The 12,343-nt window shown below is 43.9% G+C and overlaps 1 protein-coding gene across 3 annotated transcripts in view; it reads right to left on the reverse strand.

Annotated features, from left to right (window-relative positions):
- Positions 1 to 8,806, reverse strand: part of MTMR10 (myotubularin related protein 10) — a 53,535-nt gene extending 44,729 nt beyond the window's left edge. For all 3 annotated transcript variants that reach the window (XM_023195675.1, XM_023195677.1, XM_023195676.1), the window contains exons 1-2: positions 8,357 to 8,806; positions 7,689 to 7,749 (exon numbers count right to left, since the gene is read on the reverse strand). In XM_023195675.1, the coding sequence (XP_023051443.1) occupies positions 7,689 to 7,749; positions 8,357 to 8,416 (121 nt within the window). In that variant the 5' untranslated portion in view covers positions 8,417 to 8,806. The remainder of the gene's footprint in view (positions 1 to 7,688; positions 7,750 to 8,356) is intronic.
- Positions 8,807 to 12,343: the final 3,537 nt, after the last annotated feature.

The following is a 12,343-nucleotide window of genomic DNA, read 5'->3' on the forward strand; positions in this document are numbered from 1 at the left end:
TTTAAAATATTTGGGTCATGTAGCATAGCTGTCTGCTCACATGTTATTTGCTCATAATTTTAAAAAAAAGGAATGCTGAAGAGGAGCTGTCACAAGCTCCTGCCATGCCTTGAAACATTGTGGACCAGAAAACTAGCTTATAACTAGCTTATACGGAGGGGAGAAAAAGAAGACACAAAGTGGCCTCTTCCCAGACAGGATACATAAAAAGAAGGTGCTGAGACTGCTCTTGTTCACATGTTAAATTAGTGACCTAGAAGAGAAAACTTTAATAAAAGCTTCAAAGCTCTAGCGGACCTGAAGTTTTCAGGGAGACTATACGCCTGTGCTTCTTATGCAGTAAAAGGGTGGTGTGCCAGAGACAGCTGGCTGGCCTGATTGTGAGAGCCCACCAGACTCATCTCGCCATCAGCCACGGTGGGACCATTTACACCACCAAGCACTTCCCAGGATGCCACAAGGAAGCCTCAAGAAGATAGAAAAAGCAGGAAATTAGCTTCAGTGTGCGGTAAACAAAAACTTCTAAATTAGAAGATGATGAGCCAAGGGTTTCTACCACCACCTGGGAAGAAATCAAGAAATCCAACTTTATATTCTCAAGACCGCTTCATCTGTAAATATAAATGAGAAGGCAAATGTAATTACAGTTAATAAACCTCCAAATGATATGGCTAGGAAAGTTTTTAACTCCCTGAGGACCTCAAAACCATGTTGTATTATCTTTCCTAACACCTTATACATTTAGAAATTCAGCACATGTTTGATGGACAGAAATAATGTTTCCCATACATTTTAGCTTGGAACACAGTTTAAGGCAAAGTCTCACAGCACACGTGGCTAATTAACCAGTGGGATGTGCAGAGGCCAAAAGCACAACTTAACTTGGACTTTTAACAGTAGGGTGACTGCCCCAGTTTGCCTGGGACAGAGTGGTTTCCCTGTGATGTGGTACTTTTAGCACTAAAACCAGGACAGTCTCAAGCAAACTGGGACAAGCTGGTCACCCTAGCTTTAGGTAAATTCAGGAATTAAAGTGGCTCAAAAGTTATTACAGGAAATTGAAACTGTGGAAGATAAACACAAAATCTTTAATGCTGGTACTAACACACAATATAAAAAAGCAAGTACCATATCCAGTGAGTAGCACTCAGGATGGGGCAGGAAGAAGGGTATACTGCAGATCTCAGGAAAAATTGTAGAATGAAATCTTGAAGGAAGAAGAGCATTGAGATAGTAGAGAATGTGTGATAATAATAGTAACAAGGTCCTAAATAAGGAATAAGGCACCTGGAAGAGACCAAGGAACCAGCCTGATTGAAGCTGAGAAATGAAGTCAGTGAGGTATAGTGTTAACAAATTACAAGGTTAAAGAATTTGGATTTTATACTGCTTAAGTAGGATTTTATTTATGGAGGTTCATGAATGGTACTGATAATGATAGTGAGGAGTTTGGAGGGGTAACAAAATGCTGGCCTAAGGTACTGCAGCAGAAGCCTAAGGAATGGACAGCTCCAAACATTCCTAAGGCTCTATGGGTAAAGTACAAAGCTAACGCTAAGATAGTTCAGTTACACTGTTTACTGTTCTGAGGGCATGTTACAAGTCCTTTGGTCTTTCAAAAACAATGTATTCATAAATTAAAATACTACGAAAACCAGTCTACAATCATCTATGAAGCCTACCTACAAAAAGGAATTACATAAAACACCTAAAAGATAAAGTCTTTGCCTTTAACAAATTCACAATCCAACTGAGGAAATAAGACCTATGGTGACGCAGAAAACAAGAACAGTATGGGCCAGTGAGCATGTAAAAAATAAACAAGACATCTATACAACAATGGCTATTTTCATTTCCCAGATGGCCCACGGTTGTATGCTTTTCTGATCTGATTACAAAAAACTCTGACAATCGGTGCATTCACTATCTAATAATCTCAAGAAAGAAAGTGCTGTGAGCACCGTAGATGGGAACAAGGAAAGAACTGAGCTGACGCACAGCCTCAGCGCTCAGCTCAGCTTGAGTTCTCAATGGGCACTCAAGATTCAGAGCACAAGCATTTGTTTCCGGAGATCTTTTTGACACCCCTGCCCTACCCCAAATCTGGCTTAGGTGACCTTCCTCTGAGCTTTCACTACCTTTTCTTTCCTCTACTGAAGCATCTCCCCAGTGAACTGAAACTGTCTAAGAACAGGATCCCATCTCTTCAGCATTTTACCCTTCTGCCAAACTGCATCAAGCACACACTCAATACCTGCAGAACAAATTCATTATTGTTAAGTCTTGGCATTTCAACTCTTCTCCTTTAAAAAAGAGCATGCCCTGGGATGAGAAGACGGCAAAGGCCATCAAGCTCCACTCACTGCAAATCTTAAGTCCTCAATACAAAGCTGCTGGCATTTCACCAGCCTCTGCTTCGGCACAGCCAGCAACAGGAAGTCCACTGCCTCCCCAAGACATTCCATTTTCTGGCAGCTGAAATTATTTGAAAGTTCTTCCTCACGCTGGGTCAAAATCTGTCACCGTTGTGAAAAGGGCAAAGACAAGGACAGAGCTCTTTTTACCTCACTAGAGAACTCCCTCTAGGCTGACATCCAATCTACTCCCCAACAGTTCCAAAGCACAAATGTGTACCCTAGTGTCACCAGTGCAGCCAGGCGGGCTGTGCTGCTGAGCAGTTAGTGTCACAGCCTGGGAGCCAGACACAGAACTCTGGCTCTGCCTTGCTAGCTGTGTGACACTGCACAAGTTACTTAACCTCTGCAAACTATAGTTTTCACATCTGTCAAATGGAGATAAACTGGTATCCTAGCTTACAAGGCTGTTATGAGGATTAACCTGCAAGCTATATTAGTTAGGATCTTAGTTCAAAGTATGTTCAGAAACATGCCTGGTAATAGCTTAGCAAAAAGAAAAATACAAGGCTTTTGTGTCAGCTGGACTGCAAGGACAATGAAAACGCAGGGACTTCAACACATTAGTACACCCCCTTGGAGTTCTTCACTCTTTTCAACTGATTCTTCTGGAACTGTGGCCACTTGCAGCAATACCAAAGAGGACCTCTTCCCTTAGTACCAACCTGACAATATCCAGAGGCAGACCTCTGTTCATGCTTGCAGTCCAGGGTGGGTTATTATCCTTGCTGGCCACACTGGAACCCAAGGTTGGGTGTAGTTAGTTAGGGCAGGATAATTTGTCAAAAGGAGGAGGATGCATTTTTCAGAGGACGGTGGAAGGCGGCTAGGTGTGGTGGCTCATGGCTGTAATCCCAACACTTTGGGAGGACGAGGCGAGCCAACTGCTTGAGCCCAGGAGTTCGAGACCAGCCTAGGCAATACAGTTGGACCCCATCTCCACAAAAAATACAAAAAATAGCCAGGTGCGGTGGCACACGTCTGTAGTCCTAGCTACTTGGGAGGCTGAGATGTGAGGATCACTTGAGCCCAGGAGGTTGAAGCTGCAGTAAGCCGTGATCACACCACTACAGTCCAAATTGGGTGACAGAGCGAAACCCCGTTTCAAAACACACACAAAAAAATGGTGGAAGTACTCCCAGGCAGACAAAATAATTAACGTTCTCTGTGTGAGTGCTCACAAAACTGTATCTATAGTATTATAATAATCTCATCTAGTTCCGGTTTAGATTCCAAAAATCAAGTATAGTGTAAAACTAATTCAAAGGACCAATATAGAGTTTTTAACCTTTTAATTTTGTTAACTTAAAAACTTTTTTAAAGCTACAGCTATTATCACCAACATTTAACAAAAAAAGTATCTACTCCAAGTAGGTTAGAAGAACATAATCTCAGAATAAAAGACAATCTTTAAATCAAATAAATTTAGCTTTATTAAAGAAAGCTGCACTTTTCTTAATTTTCTCATTTTGACCAAGGGCTGGTAAAAACTTCATCCAAATCTGATACCAGGCCCTGGCTGGAATCTGGGAACCAGTGATCCAGGTCACAGTCTTCTACCTTGTCAACAGGCAGCTTAGAGCTCATTCCAGGCCTTTCTGCGATACAGGCACACGACACTTCCAGCACTCTCCCTATCCAGGACAGATCTGGCACCCAGGAGATACTCACATCCTCACCGAACCGATCCACCGGGCCAGCAGCTAAACAGGGCACAGTCTGGCATTACATGCTCTTAACAAATACATGCTGGAACACAAACATATATACACACACACACACTTTAAAAGTCAAACTCAATTTTCAAGTATTGGAGTGATTTTACACATATACAATATAATCACTGAAAGAATGAAATTCACATAATGAAAGGAAGATAAAGAGAAAGCCTACACAAAAGCTGACTACTGCGACAGAGTACTCTATTTCAATTCCAAGCTCAGACATAAATCTCTTGAAATGTCTGGCATAAAATACCATAGTCTTCCCTTTACTCCTCAATCCGAAAGTTAGTCTGTGTGTGTGCATGGCTAAGGTAACAGTTTAAGCCAGGTGGTCTGAGGGGTCCTTTCGTTCAGTCACTCAGTAAACATCTCAGCGTCTATCACATTTCTGCACTTTGTGAGGCATCAGGACCACAAAGTTGAAGTAGGCACAATATCCATCTCCAAGAGTTTCATGAATCAGGAAAGCTGAAAATTACTAACATAAACCACAATCTAAATTAAATTACTAGTCATTTGCTTCTGTTTTCTTTACTTAATAAAAGATGAGGATCATTTTGAATTTAGCCTTAAGTTCCAACAGGGCACATGGTGACCGCACGCAAATAAACAACTGACTTTGTGTTCTAATTTTCATCTGCTTATTGAATTAAAAGTTCAAACTTTGGGCAACTGAAGTAGGATACCCTTGGACCCAAGGCATTATGCCAAAGCAAAGCATGCAATACCATCTCTCTAGACAACTACTTCTTTTTTCAATTTAAAAAAAATTTTTTTTAAGTTCTGGGATACACGTGCAGAATGTGCAGATTTGTTACATAGGTATACACATGCATGCTGGTTTGCTGCACCTATCAGCCCGGTCGTCTAGGTTTTATGCCGTGCATGCATGAGGTATTTGTCCTAACGCTTTCCCTCCCCTCACCTCCCATCCCCCACCCCCCACAGGCCCCGGTGTGTGATGTTCCCCTCCCTGTGTCCATGTTGAACAATAACTTCTGTGTCCCTGTATATAGCCAAAGGTGATGTGGCCAGGTTTTCTACTGATTTCTGATAGTAACAAAGGTAAGAACTACATTATTCACTCCCTCTTAGTAAAAGCCCTAGCCTAGTCTAGGTCTTCAGATCACCAATACTTCAGTTACTTTCCACTTGCCTTCCATTTCATGGGTAGAGTAGTAGGCTGCAGGCCAACAAAGAGCAAATGGTGGCAGTGAGAGATGTGATAGGCAAGGTGAAGGAGGAAACAGAGACCACAACATGGTAGCCAGACAGAACACAGCCAGGATGGATGCAAGAAGGCCAGAATGAGAGGAGAAGAACAGAAGGGGAGAGGAAGGAGGCAAAAGACATCCTAATTCAGGACTGGCTAAACGTTGGGTAAGAATAAGTCAGGTACAAACAGAATGCTGAGTGATAGAGCCGTCACGTATGCTTGTACAGATTTCAGCTATGATTTGGCCGCCAATGCAACAAAAATTAACACAAGTCAGAGAATTTCTTAATGGGCAACTAAAAGGTTCAGACTTAGTGTTACACCTCTTTTAGAATTTTTCTAAAAACAATTCGGATTTAGCTGCCATTTCTGGGACAAGAAAAGCATAGTCAGAAACTGGGTTTACAATTTCCCCAGAAAACTCTGACTTTTAGTAATTTTATAAAATTGATAAGCCTCAGTGAGAAAGTTCTTCAAGTTTACGCATACTTAGTAACACCTTTTATTAGCATATATCTTAAATTTAAAAACTAATTTTTAAAAACTGGCCAGGCGCAGTGGCTGACGCCTGTAATCCCAGCACTTTGGGAGGCCAAGGCGGGTGGATCACCTGAGCGCGGGAGTTCAAGACCAGCCTGGCCAACATGGAGAAACCCCATCTCCACTAAAAAATACAAAAAATTAGCCAGGTGTGGTGGTGGGTTCCTGTAATCCCAGCTACTTGGGAGGCAGAGGCAGGAGAATCGCTTGAACCTGGGAGGCAGAGGTTGCAGTGAGCCGAGATTGCGCCACTGCACTCCAGCCCAGGTAAGAGTGAGACTCAGTCTTTAAAAAAAAAAAAAAAAAAAAAAAGAAAAGAAAATTTTTAAAAAAGTAAAAAACAAGCACTGGCATTTACAGTTACTGAGTGTGAAATCATAGTATTCAGAGTGGAGGAATCAAAGCCTAAGAATCAGACCTGTTCAGAGTAAAGGAAGTCAAAGTTCAATAGCTCACAGGCACTCTATCAAAATGAGTACTGTTTTTCACCCCTGCATTTTAAACACTGGCTCAGGGCGACTAAGACTGAAACCGAGCACACAGGGAGCAAGGGTTACTTAGTAATTCTACTGTTCACTCTGAGGAAGAGTACAAATGATTAATTAGTACACACTGTTGAGTGAAAAGCACTAACAAAATCAAGGGAAAATATTTATGACTCCGAAAGTAAAGTTTAAGAAACACTTTTTAAGAGTTAGCATCTATCATATGGAACCAAAGTTTGGTGTTTTTAATATTTTGTCCCTATACAATATTTAAAATTTTAAAGTTTCCACATTTGTTCAATTTTTACCTACAAAATTCTAATTATTTTACTAGATTTGGCTTTAAGTAATGAGTCAGATTTTACAATGTTCATAGTAGCCACACAAACTAGTATTTGATTTCAGGTTTAAAATAGGCTTTCCTAAGTATCTGGCTACTTCCCCTAATAATGGCATTAAACAACCGACTTCTCCTAATTATTATACAACTGTTACACAATTCCAAATGCCATACCAATATTTTCTTTGCTCTAAAACAAACTCCTTTCTGCTACCAATCCCTACTTCTATCTCTAAGGTCACCCATAGTAAATTTTGTTCCACAGCAGTGATTCTCTATTGTGAGATTTTTGTCCCCCAGAGGCCGGGGACAAAAAAAAAAAAAAAAAAAAATTGGCAATGACTGGAGGCATTTTGGTGTGGTAACTAGGTCGCAACTAGGTGGTAGGGAATAAGGGTACTACTACTGGCATCTAGTGGGTGGAGACCATCTTTGCTGCTATACCCAGGGCAGCCTGCCCCTCCAACTATGAATTATCTGGCCCCAAATGTCAATTAAGTGTCTCTGCTGGGAAAAGCCTACTTCTAAACTGAAACAAGCAAATTTGCAAACACAGCTGACAACTTCAAAAAACAATTGCCAAGCAAATAATTCAAAGTTCACTAAGCTCTGTTATTGGTATAGAGACAGAGACATAATAAAGGCCTCTTTTTATACTATCAAAATGCATTAAAATGATTTGACTGTTAATCATTAATGCCATAAGTGGCAAACACGTAAGCAAAGAGTACTTTTACTACCCAAGCAATTAAACATATACGTATTTTCAAAAAGAAATTCAGGAGACAAAAAAGGAAATGAGGTAATGACATTCTTGACAGTTCCATTTTCTCCTCTCAATCACCAGATTTTTAACTGGAGAAAGTTTAATGAGAGAAGGGAAGTTAACCACATGATACTAGTGGGCAGAATAATCTTAGACCAAAATACATTGCTAAAGTATCTGCTAAAATTCTAACAAACGTTTACCTGGCAAAAGGACTGGCTCCAGTTTTTTAATCTTCGGTTCCGAATTGATCTTATCGTCAGTCTGAAATATATGAGCAAAATAAATCAAAATCTCAATCACCCCACCCTCCGTAAAATGCTACAGCAAATGTTGTTTTCTAAGTGATGACACAGGTGAAAGACACATAGCCCCCATTTAAATTCTTTCACATATTAACTGAGCTCTTTTAAAGATCTGCTCATTTTCGACTTGGAAGCCTGATAATAAAAATTACTTAAACTGCCAGTGTCGCTTCCAGGTGTTCACATTTATGACAGACGGGTAACCACCTCGACCAGTGACCCCAAGCGCTGCAGTCACGCTTGCGGTCATAGGAGGGACGGTCGACGGGTTGGAAACTAAAGAAAACCCCAACTCCCAAGGCTCCCCTGGGTCTCAACACTCGGTAAAACTACGGAGGACGGACTTCGGGCAGAGAATGGCTGCAGAAGAGTTTTTTACAAGTTTTCGCCGAGCCAGTGGGGGCTCCCGAGAAGGCGCATTTCGCGGCGCCGGCAATCAGGCAGCCGCGCGGCTGAGGGCAGGGAGACGCGCGCAGCCTCTCAGGGTCCTCCAGTTCCCGGGGGTCGGCCTGGAGGCTCCACGGAAGCGACGAGGAGAGAGGCGCTCGCGGGTAGGAGTTGTTTACCTGGGGCGGCGGCAAGAGGTAGGACCTGAAGGTGGGTCTGGGCGGCTTGAGGGAGAACATGGTGCCGCCGCCTTTTCGCCCTGTTCCCGTCGCGGGTCAGCTGCAGCGCCGACGCCTCCAGGCGTAAAGCTCTCAGTGCGGCCGCCCAGGCCCCTTCTGCGGCCAGCCGAGCCGGGCGTACTGACGGGCGGGGACACGGCGCAGCGCCCGCCCGAGCGGGGAGGGGCCGGGCACAGCCAGACCGACGCGGGCGCCGGGGCTCATCCCCGGAAGGGGCCCGGTGCCCCGCCCCGAGAGACGGCGCGCGCAGGGCCGCGGCCCGCCGCTCCCGGGCCGTAGCCCGTGCTGGTGCCGGAACGCAGGGGTGGCGCCGGGTGCCCGCTGGCGGGCCCTCAGCCGGGGCGCCGCGGGGAGCGGAGCCCGGCAGCCATCTCGAGAGCGCGGCCTCCGGAGGGTGCTCCTACGGCAGCCCGCAGGGGTCAGGCGGCCCGCGGGGGCCTACGGCGGCCCGCGGGGGCCACTTCGGCAGCGGTAGGCGGCCTGGGACGGCGGCGCGGGGCATCTTCTGGCCGGAGTGCAGTCCTGGGACAGTTCCCATGGCTTACACATCGGCCGACTTCGCCCTCCGGCCCGGGCGAGCTCAGGGAGGAGCCCAGGGCGGGGGAAGGGGACTCGGGTCCAGGGGTCAGGCGGTCACCCCGTCTGCGCCCAGTATGCGAGGAACCGGCACTGGGAAAGTGGGTCGGTGCCGCCAAGCGCAGGTCACTTCTGAGCTCTTACCGTAATTCAGACTGGAGCGGACTTTGGTGGGAGGGGGCTAGTGGTGTTACATTTTGGTGATTCTATTACTTGAGACTAGGTCCTTCTTATACCTTGAAGAATCATACCCCAATCCAGCACTTTATGATTAATGTCACAGGGAAGCTCCCATGTAGCCATATCAGTCACAGCCATACTGATGAGTGTTACTCACAGGAACATTTAACAATTTAAATAAAGATTCAGAAAGTTATTGTTTTTCTGAAAATAATTTATCCTGGATTTAGAACCCTACTGATCTTTCAGGTTAACATGTTTGAATTCCACTCTGCCCAGGAACCATAACCATAATTGTATTTTTTAAAGAGTCAGGGTCTCACACCATCACCTGGGCTGAAGTGCACTGGCATGATCAGGGCTCACTGCCTCCTCGACCTCCTGGGCTTAAGTAATCCTCCTGCCTCAGCCTCTCAAGTAGCTAGGACTATGGGCATGAGGCACCGTGCCTGGCCATAATTGTGTTTTAAAATGTTAGTTCCATTGGATTAGAAGTGTTAAAATCACTGTCGTGCACACTTTTAAAAAAAAATTTGTATGGATATGCTGTTATTCCTCTATATTCAATGGATATTTCTACAAATACTCTTCAAGCAATAATTGGCTTTTTCTTTACACTTAAATGACTCTGTGATTTGGGTTTTTCTGTTCAGGTTTTCTTAGGATCTGCAACTCTAATATGCGACCATACAACTGAAAAGTGGAAAAAGTCTATTTCCAGATTTATTATTGTCTTAACATTTCCCAAATATCTGGTGGTATTTTATGACATTTCCCAGATATCTGGTTGTATTAGTCTGCTCAGGCTGCCATAACAAAATACCACAGGTTGATGGCTTAAAGAGCAGACTAATTTCTCGCAATACTGGAGTATGGAAGTCCAAGATCAAGGTGTTGGCAAGTTAGGGATCTGCCTGACTTGTGGCAGGCAGACAGGCGGGGGCTCTCTGTCGGATTTGCAGATGGCTGCCATCTCACCCTGTGCTCACACTGTGCGGGGAGGGTATGTAACAAGCTCTCTGGCACCTCTTGGTGTCTCTTCTCATAAGGACGCTAATCCTATCAGATTAGAGCCCCACTCTTATTACCTTATTTAACCTTAATTACCTACTAAAATCTCCAAATATAGCCATACTAGAGGTTAGGGTTTCAACGTTAGCATTTTGGAAGAACATAATTCAGTCCATAGAAGTAGTTTTATAACCTCTTCTCAGACCCTGATGCCCTTGACTACACTGTATGTTTGGTGTTATTGCCTACCCCCTGCTTTTGGCTCTGATGTCACTATTTTGTCCTGCTTCACCCATTTTTCTGTTTTTGTTTGTTGTTTTTTGTTTTGTTTTGTTTTGTTAGAGATGGAGTCTCGCTCTGTCACCCAAACTGGAGTGCAGTGGTGCAATCACAGCTCACTGCAGTCTCCGCCTCCCAGGTTCAAGCGAGTCTCCTGCCTCAGCCTCCCAGGTTCAAGCGAGTCTCCTGCCTCAGCCTCCCAAGTAGCTGGAATTACAGGTGTCCACCACCACGCCTGGCTAATTTTTGCATTTTTTTAGTAGAGATGGGGTTTCACCATGTTGGCCAGGCTGGTCTCAAACTCCTGACCTCAGGTGAACTGCTGGACTCGGCCTCCCATCACCCATTTTTCTGACTACACCTTTGTTTCCATTATTGGATCTTCTATTATTGGGAATGGCAGCATTCTCTAAAGATCACTTCCTTTTCCCTATCAAGAGAAAATAAAGCTAACATTTCTTGAATACTGACCAGGTGCTAGGAACTTTATATATTCATTTAGCACTCATTCAGTGAACTAGTGAATTTGTATTGAGTACTAACATTGTGCCAAGCATTATTCCAGACACTAAGACAAAGTTTCTACTTTCATGGCATTTTCATTCTTGGTAGAAAGTTAAAAAATTAATATATAGCATGTCGGGCGGTAATGAGTGCTGTGAAGAAAAATAAAACGTAGCGAGAGAAAGGTGGTTCCATTTCTCAATGGGGAGTTGGATGTGGTCAGGGAAGGACTTTCTGATTATAGGACATTTGAGGAGAGACAAAAGGAGTGAGGGAACGACCCAAGTAGACGTGAGGAGGATGAGCGTTTTGGACAGAGAAGATTAGCTGTGTGAGAAATGCCTTGAGGTGAGCACCTTCGAGGGGTGTTTGAGGCCAGTGTGGCTAAAGAGCCTAATGTAGTCAGGGAGGAGGGCAGAGGGAAACACAGGCCAGATCACAGAGGTCCCAGAAGTTGAGAATATTTTACAGGGTTTTGAGGTAAGAGTGATATAATCTGCCTTGTGTTTTAAAATAATCATTTTGACTGCTGTAGTGTGCAGCATGGTGGCCTTTGAAAGACCAGCTGGGGCCTGTTATAACAGTCCAGATAAGAGACGGTGATGGTGGTAGCAGTGGAAGTGGTTAGAAGTGGTTATACATAATGTCTGCAAAATGAGGCCACTGCTTGAGTATATGGTCTTTTAAGATGACTGCTAAGTAAGTTAAGAGATCTGTTTCTTGAGGGAGAATTGTGGAAAGATGACAACAGCAGCATACTTTTTCAATCTCTGCATAAAAACAGACAAAGCAACTATCTGGCAAAACCAAAACCCCAAGGACAACATCTATAACAAATCCAAGTGAAATGGTATCCCCTTGATCTCAAAAATATAAACGCGTGGGAACAAACCAATAGCAGCAATATGGCAATAATAAGTAATAAGACCCATGTGGTATCAACATAGAGAATCAGTGAAGCCTCTGGAGAACCCCAAAATAGCTGAAAGGTGTTCCCTGGAAGGTCCAGCCAGTCAAGTTGAAAACAGCAGCAGAAACAGGAAAGGGTATTTGCCTTCTCTAAAAACATGAGAATGCAGGAGGCTCCTGGTAAAGTGTGGAGGGACTGGAGAAACTAATCTACTAGGCTTCCTTCCAGGATGGAGACCTACACTGACAGCAAACTGTTGGGCATGGAAACAATTGAGCAAGATAGAGACAATAGAGAGAAAGGAAGAAGATGTTCTAGATAAAAATGGAAGACCAGGAAACCTCCAAAAGTAAGCCAAGTTTTAAAATTAAAAAACAAAAAACAAAAAACCCACAACACTATGCAGTAAAAACAGAAGTTCTCTATGAAGTTAGAAAAACTGGACCAGGCACGGTGGCTTATGCCCG

This window comes from Piliocolobus tephrosceles, chromosome 6 (genome assembly GCF_002776525.5).
Source record: "Piliocolobus tephrosceles isolate RC106 chromosome 6, ASM277652v3, whole genome shotgun sequence".
NCBI classification, from domain to species: Eukaryota; Metazoa; Chordata; class Mammalia; order Primates; family Cercopithecidae; genus Piliocolobus; species Piliocolobus tephrosceles.